The 14,761-nt window shown below is 49.2% G+C and overlaps 1 protein-coding gene across 1 annotated transcript in view; it reads left to right on the forward strand.

Moving 5' to 3' along the window:
* The window catches only part of ATIC (5-aminoimidazole-4-carboxamide ribonucleotide formyltransferase/IMP cyclohydrolase), a 141,952-nt gene that overhangs the window by 117,934 nt on the left and 9,257 nt on the right, over nt 1–14,761 (forward strand). Inside the window, exons 2-11 of the mRNA XM_066322437.1 lie at nt 4,168–4,198; nt 4,599–4,725; nt 5,911–5,987; nt 6,986–7,052; nt 9,649–9,737; nt 11,096–11,247; nt 11,363–11,519; nt 12,693–12,818; nt 12,913–13,020; nt 14,238–14,323. Of these exons, the coding sequence (XP_066178534.1) occupies nt 4,177–4,198; nt 4,599–4,725; nt 5,911–5,987; nt 6,986–7,052; nt 9,649–9,737; nt 11,096–11,247; nt 11,363–11,519; nt 12,693–12,818; nt 12,913–13,020; nt 14,238–14,323 (1,011 nt within the window). The 5' untranslated portion in view covers nt 4,168–4,176. The remainder of the gene's footprint in view (nt 1–4,167; nt 4,199–4,598; nt 4,726–5,910; nt 5,988–6,985; nt 7,053–9,648; nt 9,738–11,095; nt 11,248–11,362; nt 11,520–12,692; nt 12,819–12,912; nt 13,021–14,237; nt 14,324–14,761) is intronic.

The following is a 14,761-nucleotide window of genomic DNA, read 5'->3' on the forward strand; positions in this document are numbered from 1 at the left end:
GTCTCATTCATAACCCAGAGCATTAGGAGAATAACTCAGGCTGAAATCTGCAATATTTATTCTATTACAAGGAAATGGGTTCTTTTGCAGGGAAAAGCATTAGACAGTGATATCACAGGTTTGGGAAAACCGACCACTGGTGTTGGTGAGTGCAGAGGGGATGTAACCTTCACAGCCCAGGTGGAATTGAACATGCAGAGCTCTTTGGGGTCTCTGAACTTCAGCTAAAGGCTCACTGTCACCTCAGCAGCTCCGTGGGACCCTGAGCAGGGATTTACAATGACAGCCAGCACACCGCGGATGTGATTTAACCGGGACCTCCAAGGAGCACAGTAAAACAAAAGCTGCTCCAAGCTGATAAGGGCTGAAAAAGAAACTCTAAATGCATCAGGGCTCTCGAGCCTCTCTGCCACTGTGGAACACTCCTGGCCAGCCTGTTCATCAGCTCAGGGCTGAAGCTACCCCAGAGTTAGCTCACAGCGAGTGGCACAGGCAGTGTGACACTGCCCCTGAACAAGGCTCAACACAGCAATACTCAGCAGCTCTTTTTCTCCTGGAACACACCAAGAAGATTTTACCCTGAAGTTCTCATGAACCCTGAGAGCAAAAGGCAGACAAAGCCAAAGCCTGCACAGAGCAGTAACCCTTGAGAAGCAGCCTGGATTCAATTTCACTCTCACCTCTGCTTTGTGCAGCCTCTGAGACAGGGCACCTGAAGGCTCCAGGAGACCTCTGCAGTAAGCAATCCCACAATATTCAGTAGGGAGCACAGATAAGTGCTTGCAAGACTCTGATCTCTGGGAGGCTGGAGAAACTGAGGCCCGGTGCCAGGCAAACAGCATCCTCAAGGGAGATAACAGATATCAGAATACACTTCCTTGCTTCCCACTTCCCACAAAATAGCTGCCAGGGCAGAAAACAGGAGCTAGAGCAGGACTGAGATGTGTTTGTCTTACATCATGCTGAACACCACAGCCCTTGCTTGAGGGCAACACAGAGCATAGCAGAGGCAAGGGGTTGTTGAGGAAAGGCGTGGGGAGGGATGTAAATGAAAGCAGGGCCTGATGAAGGAAGATAAGCTTGGTGTGATGGGGAATTTCAAAGCTGAGGACTCTGTTCATACAGGCAGAGATGCCCACAATAACATGTGTTTCCAAAGCAGCCTTGTGATGATGAGGCACCTTTCCTGGGGTAAGACAGATCCAGATCAGACCACTGGTGTCGTGCTCACCCCTCGTGACACCTCATCTCTGAAACCCCAACCCTGGTCAGTTATGAACACCCACACTGAATGGAGTCCTGCTTTTTGGCTGGGTCTTCCTTGTCCACTGGCAGGCCCAGCCCACCCTCTACTAGCCCACAGGCAGCTGGAGAAATCCTACCTTGTTTGCTTCCTACCCTAACAAATTAATCAACTGCCAAGCTGACCTGTTTTTCTGCACTCTTCTTGGGCTGCTACATGAAAAAAAACCCCAACAGTAGAAAACAGACTCAGAGCCAAGCTAAAAAGCATTGCTTGCTCCCCACAGCCTAAAGAGAAGGGATCTAGGGTTATTGTCCTAACACCAGCAGCACCATGCCTTTTGTAAGCCTCTATTCAGCTTCATCCTCTTTCTACTTCTCCTTATTAACACAGCAGAGCACAGTGCTTATTAAGCCTGATTTTTCTTTCTTGGATATAGGCCCTAGTATGATTTAGAAATAACCTTAATGTGGTATTTGTAATTCTAGCATTTACCTCTTCCCATTATTTCCAATATGATGTTACTGCATTCTTGGCTCAGGACGAGCTTCTGTAAAGCTTTAAAACACCAGGAAAAAGCTCCAGTGAGACCTCATTCCTGTTGAATAAATGATGGGACATCAGCACGGCACAGGGTATTTGAATATCCTTTAAACACCACCAAAACCAATTACAATTAAGCTCTATAAAGCAAAACTAAACCTCTGGAGGAGGCAGACTGCCTGATTTTCCTGCAAAGCCATCCCCAAATCAGGACACACCAATCATACCCAAATCCAGACACCCCTCTAGCACACAGCCAGAATGTCCCTTCTTGGATGCAGAATCATAGAATGGCTGGGGTAAGGAAAGGACCTTAAAGATCATTCAGTTCCAACCTCCTGACATGCCCAGGGATATCTTCTACTACTCAGGTTGCTCCAAGCCCCGTCCATCCTGGCCTTGGACACTTCCAGGGATCCAGGGGCAGCCACAGCTGCTCTGAGCAACCTGTGCCAGGGCATCATTGCCCTCACAGGGAATAATTTTTTCCCAATACTTGATCTAACCCTCCTCTTTCAGTCTGACCCCATCTCCTATTGTCCTGTCACTCCAGGCCCTTGTAAAGAGTCTCCCCCCATCTTTCTTGTCAGCTCCTTCAGGCACTGGAAGGCCACAATTAGGTCACCCCAAAGCCTTCTCTTCTCCAGGCTGAGCAATCCCAATTCTCCCAGCCCTTCCCCACAGCAGAGCTGCTCCATCCCTCTGATCATGTCGGTGACCTCCTCTGAACTTGCTCCAACAGCTCCATGTCCTTCCTGTACCGGGACAGGGATTAAGCCCAAACCACCCCCTGCCACTCCTGCGCAAACAGAAACCTCACCTCAGGTGCCAAGGGACAACGAACTGCTGGACAGGCAACAGAGCCAACGCCATTCCTGACCCTGATAACGTCCCTCCCACTGTTTGTCTGAAGGCAGCACTGTCCCTGTCCTTGTGGCCGGCAGGGCCACCAGGCACCCCGCTGGAATACACAGTTGCTCTCCGACGCTGGATAAAAATGCGGCGCCCTGTCAAATTGTTCATTTGCTCAGACGTTAATCATCGCTAAAGCCCACCTCAGCTGTACTCTTTGCACAACTTTTATTCTCTCCAAGGTGTGTATTTTCATAATGATAGCTCTCATGTACCACTTTAACAGTATATTTTCATTTGGCCCCAGCCACCCTCCTGAGCAGTAATTTATTACTGCTTGTCACGAGCTGCTACTGAGAGTAACACACACACCGGGTTTATTATGTATGTTTGGTATTTCTGGCTTGACTCTTCCTCACACAGACAATACTGCCCCAGCCCAGAGACTCACAAATCAAAGCAGCCAAGTGTCTGGGCCTTCCAGCTGCACTTGGGTTGTGCTTCCCACCTTTTTGCCCGCAAGAGCTAAAAACTTCCATTTATTCCTTCTTTTCTAATGCAAGTGGAGTGCCTAATGCAGTCTGAGCGCTCTGGGAGCTGCAGGTGTACAATGAACACCTTGGTGGTCGATGAAAACGTGCCAGAGGCACGCCGGGCCGCCTCAGGGGCCTGCCCATGCTGACATTATTGCTGATTCAATACTACCAGGTGTGGCCAGGGCTTGTGCTGCAAATTAACTGCAGAGAGCTCCTCCTGCAAAGCGCTGCTGTCCCAGTGCTGCAGCTAAACCCTGCTGGGGTGTGCAGGAGCACAGCACAGATTTTAACCTGGCAAAGCAGCACGTTCAGCCGGCGTCACCTGCCAGCCACAGGCTAGCAGGGAAACACGCTCCTTTGCAAGAAATAGCAGGAAAATTGGAGGCCCACAGAGGAAAATAGTTCCCCTTAGGGAGACAAAAAAAATAAATAAACAAAGAAAGCATCATTTTACTATTTGCAAACGATTTTTTTACCTCAGACTTGGTAAATGAGTGTTTTGCCTCTGCCCGTGTGGAAGCTCAGCGAGAGGCCTCTCCAAAGATGAAACTCCCCTCAGTATTCCTGGAAAAAACATAATGGTCCTTACTACACCACCTTCCACTGCGAAGAGCTATTGCCTCACCTGTGGGTCATTTTTCACCTGTGGACTAAGCTGCGTTCCCCACCCCCGAAAACTCTGTGTGTGTGTGAGTGCACATGTACGAACCGCCGTGTGGGTGCGGTGCACCTGTGCCAATGCACAGATATGTCAGAAATGACTGTGTGTCTGTATGTTTGGTGCACGCTGAGCACATGTGCAGCGGGAACACGGCACACACAATAGCACGGCGGCTCCTCCCAAGGCCACCATGAGTCCCAGACCCACACGTGCTCCATGCCCCGCTCCATTCCCCGCCCCGCCCGGGCCGCCCCCTCCGCCTCCCGCCCCCGTGCGCCCAAATCCCGGCGGGCCGCCGCCGCTCGCCCTTTCCGCGCCCTCCCTGCAGCACGGACGGCGCCATGGCCGCGCGGCAGCAGCTCGGTAACGCGGGGCGGGCGGTGGCCGCGGGAGGGTGTCCCTGAGGGCTGGGCCCGCAATGGCCGCCGGCTCTCCTCGGCAGGCCGGCCCCGGAAGGCGCCTCGGCGCTGGCTCCTGCGCGGGCTGCCGGCGGCGGGAAGGCGCTGCTGGCGTTCCCGGGCCGGGAGTCCCGCTCCCCGCTCCCGAGTGCCCCTCGCTGAGGCCATCGGGCCGGCGCCGGGCGCCCTCAGGCCGCGCCGCCCTGGCCTGAGGGGCCGCTTCCCCTCAGCGCGCCTCTGGAGCTCCCCAGGCGCTGCACGCACTGCTAAACCACGCGTCTTATAAAAGTTCCGCTCCCTTAATCCTGTCGTTTTCTCTGTTGCGCTGTTAACACCCAAACGCTGGTGCTCTTCCCGCCTGCCAGCTTTGCTCAGCGTCTCTGACAAGACCAACCTGGTGGAGTTTGCGAAGAGCCTGAATGCGCTTGGCCTGGGTTTAATTGCCTCCGGAGGAACTGCCAAGTCCCTGAGGGATGCTGGCTTGCCTGTCAGGTACACACGCTCCCCTGTACATCACCACCAAAAATGCTTTTTTGGGCCCCGAGGTTGCTTAAATTGTTTCGTCTTTGAACAAGAACGAGTGAAAACTGCTCTGAAAGCAAGGCTTCCCTTTAAAAAAAAAGAGCGGAAAACACTGCCCCAAAGCCAACTTCAGAACCTCTTTGTGCAGGGATCTGTTGGCTCAGGCTGAGGAGCATTTCTGTGAGGAGAAGTGCTGGAGTTTTTTGTTGGGATTCCTTGTGTGCCTTGAAGCGGCTTTATTCCCGTGGGACAATCTGTTACCTTGATGTTCATAATCTGCCCCGAGTGCTGCTGCTCCTCACAGCCAGGTGAAAGCTGATCTTTGCCTGGTCATGGGACTGCACTGATGTGCCAGGAACATGCTGCATCTTGCTGCAGTTCATTGATCACAAATAATTTTCCCAGCACAATCACTTAATGCAGATGGAGCCATTAAGTGTTCTGCATCCACTGTTGGAAAAAGGTCATGTACAGTCATGGGTCTAGTTTAGCCCGTGATTCTGGGGAAATTTGTTCTGTTTTCTTCTATGCTGTGGATAAAAAAAAAAAAAAAAAAAAAAAAAAAAAAAAGGCTCTGGCCAAATAACAATGGGTTTCAGTGCAGTGATGAAAAAATGTCGATTATTTGGCAGGACAGGTGACTGTGACTCCATTTTTACTCCCCATGACCGCAGTGGTTGGCCCCTGGGACACATCAGCACAAATCCAAATCACCCCCAGAGCTGACTGTTACCAGCACCTGGTTGTGTCTCTCCAGCTTACTTTGGCTGTGCTGTCAGTGAAGCCTGAAGCAAAGGATGCTCACATTTCCCTTCATTATTATTATTACCACTCTGAACAGTCACAAGGAGTCGTGAAACTAGGCTGGGAGGAAGAGCACCTCCACATGGCCTTCCATTCTCTCTGTAAACCATTTTGCCTTGGGGTTTGCTTATCTTGGTTGTGCCAGTGTATTCAAGAAATAGTTGCACTGCTTAATTGGGTGTGACCCATGAACTCTTATTTCCATTCATGGGTAAAGCAGTTTGTTGCCCCTTTGGCACAGGGGGGTTTTGTAATGAAATCTATACACTTTCTTTGGTGTGGGTCGTTCAGCCTGGAGATAAAGTCAAGTATGGCACATCAGTTACCTGCTGTTTTCTTCTCCTTGGGCAGAGATGTTTCAGACCTGACAGGCTTCCCTGAGATGCTGGGTGGACGTGTGAAAACCCTTCATCCTGCAGTCCACGCTGGTATGTTTCTGCTAATGCAGCTTTCAGGCTAAAAGAGGGCAGGGAGAGTGGGAAGGAGGAGTTGACAGATGCCTTTTTTGAAGGGTCGTGTGGAAGAGCTGAGTAATGAGAAGAGATTTGCTCCAGAAACAGAAGGAGAGGTGAAGAGGCACGGGGTGAAGTGCAGGGTAGCTGAATTACCTCCTTGTTGCTAAGCTGGCATCTCTGCAGTTAGCAGAGCTCTCTCCCCGGGGCTATAAGGAGCAGAGCTTCTCTGTAAATGCCTTTGCAGAGTCAGCTGCAGCTGTGCTGGGCAGGGAGCTCCACGGAGTTTAACCTGTGGGTGCACTACAAGGAACACAACAGTGTAGGCTTTAGGGATGATTCCTGCATGCTCTGATGTTCTCTGACTCCTCTTCAGCAGGGAGGATCTCTCATAACTGGTCTGCCTGCACATTAATTCATCTGTTCTTTCACCTCCTGTTGCTGTGCTTGAGATTCCTCAAAGTGGAAGCTGTTGCCCATCCTACGTGAGGGCTGGAGACAATCTCCCGTGACCCTGAACTCAGGACTGTGCTGTTCCTCCCACTCCTGTCACCCTCATGTTTCTCTGAGTTCCTAGACCCCACCAGCCACCTACACTGCTCATTCTCTCTTGCTTGCCTTGTCTCTTAGGGCAGGTGCCCTTCTTCTCTCCCATGAAGCCCTTGATGATGGTTTCAGTGTTACAAGGGTAGCAATGAGTGCTCAGAACATACGCTGTTGGGGTTGCTGGTCAGCATTTGGAATACTTTAGGATTTAGCACTGGGGGAAGAGGATCTGTTAGCATGGAATTTGAACAGTCAAAGACTCTGTAAAGTGCAATAAAGGGGCAGAGGCTGAGGGTGCTGTCTGAATTAAAAAGCTAAGATAGAAAGGCTCTGAGGACAAAAGCACAGTGTGAAGAGAGGGGTTGAATTAAAATCCTGTCAGTGATGTAGTTACTTTTTAGTGAAGATGCACTGTTTTTTGTAACTAGGCATCCTGGCTCGCAATATTCCAGAGGATAATGCTGATATGAAGAAACAGGATTTCAGCCTTGTAAGGTAAATGTTGGGGGATGTGATGCAATCCATCAGTAATCAAAAGACAGCAGTAGAGCCCAGTCAAACCCTGAGGAGGAGGAGCAGGAGGGATTGTAACCTTTGCACACCAGCAGATCTGCAGTCTCCTTTCTTTGCCCTGGCAGGACATAAAATGCATTTAAAAACATAATTTTCTACAGGCACCTCTTCACTACTTGCAGTAAGAGAAAACTGAAACAAGACAGTTAGGTTGTGGTTTGCACAGGGAGCTCAGAGGTCTGAATTTCTTCTGGTTCCCTGGGAATTCTGACACGTTACACACAGTCAGTGAAGGGCCACGTTACACGTGTTGCCGAGTTGAGTTCAGTACTTCTGAAGCTGGCTCGTCTTCCCTCAAGTTGGTTCCATGTGTCTGATCAGATGGCAATTCCTGATTTTGAAATGCTTGCTTAGTAAATATACCCTTTGATATTTGCATAATGTTTACTGAGTTTCAACACATAAATAAAGAATAGACCCAGAAAATGGGTCAGGAACACAGCGTTTGTTCAGACAGAAAATACACAGATAAGAGACAGAAAACCTAAACTTTGAGAGCCGTCTTGGGAGCAAGTGAGCTGCATCCAGAAGCTGAAGTAACAAAGTTTGTGCACTGATGTACCAAAGCTTGGGGCTTTATTTCAGTTTTTGTTAGAATGTGTTTACTTAGTTCAGTCACACAGGGCACTTGGGGGCTGTATGTGAGTAACTGGTGTTAACACCCAGCTACTGTGTGTGAATAACCAGTTGTACATCAGAGAGTAGCTCCTGGTTCAGAAACAAATGGCTGAGCTGGACACAGCAAATTGTAGGTGTAGCCAGGGTGGGAGGTATGGTATGACTGTGGGCCAGAATGCATCTGGAGTTTTAAAATTACTTTTAGAAACTGATGGATGGATTTCTGGGCTGAATTTGAAAACCTGAAATTTAAAACCACAGGAATCCTCTTAGATGGCTCAGCAGTGGTGGCTCTTCAGAACATGCTGCATATTAAAGCAGGCTCTGCTGAATTGCAGGGGGAATAACGTGCCCTCATATCAGTGACTTATGGTACACTTGCATCCAGACTGGTAATTTGGATTCAGGTTCTCTTGCAAAAAGCAGAAGTAGCTGATCCTCAGCAGGACTGCCTTTGCATAGTTGCATAAAATTTGCATATCCAAGCCAGTGAAGGAAAGCCTGATACTGATTGTCTTGGTTTGCACAGATAAAAGCATTAGCAATGTTAAAGTCCACAGATTCCTGATGGTTTGCGACAGGTCAGGAGCATGAATGGATTGGGGGGGAAAAGGGGGCATTAGAAACAGAAGAGACAATAAGAGACATTGTAGGGAATTTAGAGACATGGGGGGGTGGTTCTGAAAGCCATCCTGGAAGCTTATCATCCCTTCTGCTGCAGTTCACATGGAGTGGGAACAAAGGAATGTTACAAGTTGGACACAGGGGTACTCATCACAGCAGTTCTGTGCCATACTGAGCACACCTTGGAGTTCGATACCTTCATGTGCTCAGATCAGGAGAGTAAATTAATTCTCTTGGATTAAAACCCCTGTTTGTGAAGGTCAGAACAAATCCCATCTTGCACCGCAGTTCCTGTGGCTCTGGTAGGATGGGACAGGCATGTTATTACTTCATGCTTGCTGGAATACAGACCTGCTTCTAAATCAGATGGAAAAACTAATTCCAGTTAGGTCCAGTCTTAGCTTGAGAGGGAAAAGTCGATTTTCTCCCCCACTTTCATGTGCTGCAGAGGCTTTATGGCATTTGGGCTGCACACTCAGGTTTCATATGTGGCTGGTATTTTAAAAGTCCAGAAGGTGACATGTAGGTCATTTTCTGCTCTTGGAAAAGTTGTGGAAAATTAGATTGATTGTACGTTGTTTGCAGTGGACCTTTCTTGGATGCATACTCTCTTTTGAGAATTGGTGGATGCCCATTTTGAATATTGCTGAGAGCCCACTTTGAAGTCCTTTGAAATGGCTCAGGTTGTGTGTCACTGTTAGGGACACAAAAGGACGAAGCAGGCAGCAGGAGGTCAAGCAGGAAAGCTCTCTACTTTATTTTTCTGACTTCATATATATACAGTTTTATTAACAGGCCAAGATTGGCTACACAGGTAGCCACTTCTGCCTCATTGGTGAACATCACCATCAATCATTTTTCTCCTCCTAGAGAGGAGAAGAATGTAAACAAGAGATAATTTCTTAAAAATATACATAGTTTACCTGAAGCTGCGTGAGAGCAAAATGCAAACAGTGAAAAGCAGGCAAACTTGACGTAACAGTTGTGCACCAAAATCGCCAAACATTTATATCCAGGCACGTGTATTTAAAGAAGCTCTTTAATCTGGTTGCTCTAAACTGTGGTTCTGACATTGTTTGATGCACAGAGTTCAGGGGAATGTCATATTGCACTGTACCTTGGGCTGAGCACCACTCTTGGCCACAGGATTTTATGCTGGTGCCTGATCTGAGAGACAAGACCATAAAATCACTGGTGATGCCTTGTGCTTGCTAAGCCCAGTTTGGCGTTTTTATTTCTTGCTGAATAACCCAGTTTCTCCCCACTCCATTCTCAGAGTTGTAGTGTGCAACCTGTACCCCTTTGTGAAGACCGTGTCTTCTCCTGGTGTGACTGTAGAGGACGCGGTGGAAAAGATTGATATTGGTAAGTTAAAGGGAGAGCAAATCTGCTTTCCAGACAGACTTTATGCTTCTGGACTCTTAAATGGTCTCAGTTCTTCTCTTTTTGTTTGGTGGTCTTTGCATACCTGTAAAAGAAGTCTGCTCAGGAGCTGCAAGGAGCAGGCTGAAGGCATAGCTGGGTAAGCCTAGTTGGTTTTGTGCAATTAAAATGGCAATAACAGTCTGGCAAGGCATGCTGCATGGGGGGCACTGCCTTAAAGAAGGAGCCTGAGGGCTGTGCTAGGAAAGGCCAGGTGGACCATGCTTCCTGCTGAAACATGGACAGAAGACTAAACCTCTTTTGCAGCCTGACAGTGTAATAGAAATTTTAAAAAAACATGAAATGGGGAGAACAGAGCTGTGCCACTGAAAGTGCTCTGGGGATGGCTGAGCACTTCAGTGCAGGATGCCATGAGAAGGCAAGGGGTTGGTCTGAACATGTGGGAGAGTACTCAGGAGCTGAGCTGGGAGGCATGGACACCTGCATTAGCATGTTTTCTCCTGCTGCCAGATATTAACCCCAAAGGCTTGCTGTGCCTTCACTGCAGCATCTCAGCTTGGCAGCCTGTGAACAGCACAGGCACAGTTCTGTGCCATGTGGTTGGATTGGGATTGGATTTTCTTGCAGTAGTTTAGTCCAAATGATGCCCAGCAGAGCTCTCTATTAAATGTTTTATGGAGTAATACTTGCTCTGCATGAAGCAATGCCAGCCTTTGCTTTTCCTTTGCAGCAGCCTAGTATCTTGTATGATTTAAAGAGTTGCAATAGCAGTGCAGTCAGACTGAAGGGAGAAGTGTGGCATTTTATCTCACACAGAGGACTTGGGCAAGATTCACTGTTTTTTTGCAGCGACCTTTGAGAACCTCTGTTGTGTGGCAGTGTGAAAGCAAATCTTTCTGCAGACCCAGTGTGAAGAGGACGGAGGTTAAGCTGTCTGTGAGGACAGCCATCTTTGGGATGTGGCTGTGCTGTTGGAAGACATGCTTGCCCCAGTTGCTTGTCACTACCCACATGCTGTTCCCTCGCCCCTGCAGCTCTGCCTGGGTCAGTTTGCCACCTTCACCAGCAGATTGAGTCAAACTCCAGCCTGGAGCATTTTGAGGAGCACTCTCACCCCTCTCCGTGCTGCAGGGAGGAGACACAGTGGTGTGGCACAAAGGATCCGTGATGCACGTCCCTTCCTGGCTGAGCTGTGCAGTGTCCAGGAGGGAAGTGCTCCATGCCTGTGCAGTGTCCAGGAGGGAAGTGCTCCATGCCTGTGCAGTGTCCAGGAGGGAAGTGCTCCATGCCTGTGCAGTGTCCGGGAGGGAATGCTCCATGCCTGTGCCCCTCTCTTGCAGGGGGAGTGGCCTTGCTGCGGGCGGCTGCCAAGAACCACGCCCGTGTGACAGTGGTGTGTGACCCTGCAGACTACACTGCAGTGGCCAGAGAGATGGCGGCATCGAGGGACAAAGACACTGCCATGGAAACCCGGCGCCTGCTGGCACTCAAGGTTGGTCACCTTCTCCTGCCGGGAGGGGCCGAGGAGCTTCTTTACCTCTTTAAACACCAAATCCTCTGTAAGTTGTTGTTCTAAGCTGCCGGGTGTCCCCCCCGTGTGTCCCCAGGCGTTCACCCACACTGCTCAGTACGACGCAGCCATCTCGGACTACTTTAGGAAGGAGTACAGCAAGGGAGTGTCGCAGCTGCCCCTGCGCTACGGCATGAACCCTCACCAGAGTCCTGCACAGCTCTACACCACCAGACCCAAACTGCCCCTCACAGGTGAGGCCTCGGCTGTCCCGGCCAGGAGGGGCTCTGGCATAGCTGGGAATGGAGGTGATTGGACATGTCTTTGCCCATCAGTACCTTAGTCCAGGGGATGTCTTCACAGCTGCTTTATCACTGGGTGGCACTGGCTTTGCAGTTAAAAGTTGAGCTGTTTGAGACAGCAAAGCTGCTTTGTTGAGCCTCACAAGACCAATTGCAGCTCCATGTTCTCTGCTGCTGTAGGATTGTGTGTCCAAGGTGCTTTGAACAGATTTATGTAGTGTACTTTCTGCTTGACATTAGATCCAGATTTTGCGAAGGAAAACCTCGTAATCCTTTTAAGATGCTTTTCTATTTGCCATTTTCCTTGTTTAGTATCTTCCCCGTTTTTTTTTTGTGTCACTGTTTATTCTGCCTGGAAAATGAGCTGTTTTCCTCTAGGTCTGAATGCGTTTTGTTCTTTTTTTTGGTCTTTCTTTCTTCAATTTATTTGAGCAGAGGGTTATTACTTTGGGTTTGTGGAATGCTGCTTTGGCTGATGATGGCAGCAGGAAGGGATAGTAGCTCCCCTTACAAATTTGGGACAGGTGTGTCTGCTATCTTACAGGGTGTGCCACTTGCCACAGCCCTGCTGAGTGTAGTGAGGGAGACCCCTGTTTTGGAGGGGAGGTCTGGCTACTCATGTTCTTGAGACTGCTTTCAGTGTGTTGTGGGTATTGTCCTGCTGAATAAGCAGTGAAGCTTTGTGTTGCAGCATTTTCCCCATTTCAGCTCTGGGATCTCTTAGGAAGTTTTTCCATTCCTGCACTGGGGGTTGATTTGCTTGCAAGTCTGCCTTCCAGTATGGCAGCAGAACAATGCTATGCTCCCTCCTCCTGGATGTGGATTATTGTTAAAATGATCTTTTATCCTCCAGTCTTCTGAAATGCTCACACTGCTGCCGTGCCAGTATGAGCAGTTCTTCCTTCAGGGCCAGAGCAGAAGGTTTTGAGGGCAGATTTTTAAATGGCTTTTACTCTTGGTGTGGATTTCTGGGCACTCCACCAGTTGCTGAGGAGCCAGGGTCATTGAACAAGAACAGTCTGTAGCGATTTGAGTGCTCTCTGGGGGACACCCTTTGTGCTGGCTCTCCAGGCTCTGGGGAGGGGGCTGTGCCTGCTCTGAGGTGTCCCTGTGCTGTGTTTGCAGTGCTGAATGGCTCCCCGGGGTTCATCAACCTGTGTGACGCCCTCAATGCCTGGCAGCTGGTGAAGGAGCTGAAGCAGGCGCTGGGCATTCCGGCCGCAGCCTCCTTCAAGCACGTCAGTCCCGCAGGTAGGGTGGGACGTGCTCCCTTTCCCGGGCTGTGTGGGCAGGTCCTGGGGCAGGCAGCAGCGGCTGCAGTGCCCTGGCTCGTGTTTCCCACTAGGTGCTGCTGTTGGAGTTCCTCTCAGCGAGGAGGAGGCCCAAGTGTGCATGGTGCACGACCTCCACAAGACCCTGACGCCCTTGGCCGCTGCCTACGCCCGGAGCAGAGGTGAGGGCTCCAGACAACCACGGCAAACCAGCCTGGCCAAGGAGCTGAGCTCGGGGCCCCGCACCTGAGCGGCATCCTCAGCTCTCCCCCTGCTCTCTTCCCTTTGCACCACACTCCTCCCTCAGAGGGGTTTTCTCCTTAAGGATTTTCCTGATTGCCTATCAGAAGTTGCTTTCCAAGAGAGCGGCCTTTGTATACAGTTTCAAAGAGCTAAACCCACTTTGGGTTCTGTTCTTTGGTGAATCTAGAAGACCTGTAAAATGATGTATTTTTAAATTTAAATTTGTACACACACACACATATATGGGGCTCTGACTAAAGGATCTGGATAAACAGCAGTGCTGGGGTAGCATACTCAGCATTGGGGTGCTCAGGAATATTTAACTTGAGTAGAGATGTTTCTGTCTGGTGTTTGATGGGGTTTTATTTAATGCTTTTGTACTGCAGAGCTCGGTAAAAAAGGTAAACAAAACCAGCTTCCTCTGCTTAGCTGAGATACTTTGCTACATCTCTCATTTTCCATGGCATTCCTAGAAAATCTGCACAGATTACAAAAATCAAGGCAGACTTGATAAGGAGCACGTTGGCTTGGGTTCATTCTTCACAGACTACCTTTGAATGTTGCTCTCACAAAATCATTGCATGATTGCTAGAAAAATAAACCCTTAGAATGGTAGGGGCAGAAGAATTGACCTTGCTGAGTAGTGGAGCATTTCTGATGGGAATTGATTTCACTTTAGCTATGCCATTAAATAGAAAATACTTATTTTAAAATAGAAGAAGACAAAGGTTGCTACATTTCTGGGTCTCCTTTCTTGCAGGAAAAGCCAGGTGGGAGCATAGCCATCTAAAAGCTTTCCTCTTTTTCCAACTGTCTCCCATCTAAAATCTTTCTGTATGATCCTTGCCTCTCCTTGTCCTCTTGCCACCAAGGGTACAGCTGAGCTTCTTGCAGTGCTGGAGGTAGTCATTACACAGTTAGAGCTTTGACAGAGGCAGTGAAGAAGGAAGAATATCTGAACTGTGGGAATATATAAAGGTCCATGTGTTGGAGGTAGGATTTTTCATCCTTGTTGCTTTTATGGCCTCTCTTTTGGTTATTTTTGCTGTGGGATTAAATTCTTAGCTCTCCCAGCAATTGACTGGGCTGTAGGAGTGAAGAGTTTTCTTTGTCTGATGCTGTGGTTTGATAAATGAGTAAAATGAGGATTTTTCAGGTGCTGATCGGATGTCCTCTTTTGGTGACTTCATTGCCCTGTCTGATATCTGTGATGTGCCTACTGCCAAGATCATCTCCAGAGAGGTCAGTGACAGCAGCAGATCATTCCAGGGCATCAGGGAGACTCATTTCAGATGCAGCCATTGGTTTGTAACAGCCTTTTGGTTGGAAATGGACACATTTTACTGGGCCATTTGTGTAATCCTCTGATCTGGAGTGCAGAATTTACACCAGTCTTTTGATGCCTGGGGTTTTTTTCCTACCAATTAACACCTGGCTGTGTGCTGGAGCCTGTGAAATGGCAGAGCTGGCAGTGCTGCCTTCTATGGGATGACTGCAAACCTCTGGAAAGGAGCCCTGGTCAGGCTGGCACAGGTGTCTGGTTGAGCAGCTGTCATGGGAGATGTGAAGGACTGGAATGCTGATGGCCAGCCCCTTGCCCAAGGCAGGAGTCTGGAAATAGGCTGCTGCCTGCCACTTACATGTAGGCTCAGCCACCTCCAAGGCTGTGCTTTTTCCTTA

Source organism: Sylvia atricapilla, chromosome 7, assembly GCF_009819655.1.
Source record: "Sylvia atricapilla isolate bSylAtr1 chromosome 7, bSylAtr1.pri, whole genome shotgun sequence".
NCBI classification, from domain to species: Eukaryota; Metazoa; Chordata; class Aves; order Passeriformes; family Sylviidae; genus Sylvia; species Sylvia atricapilla.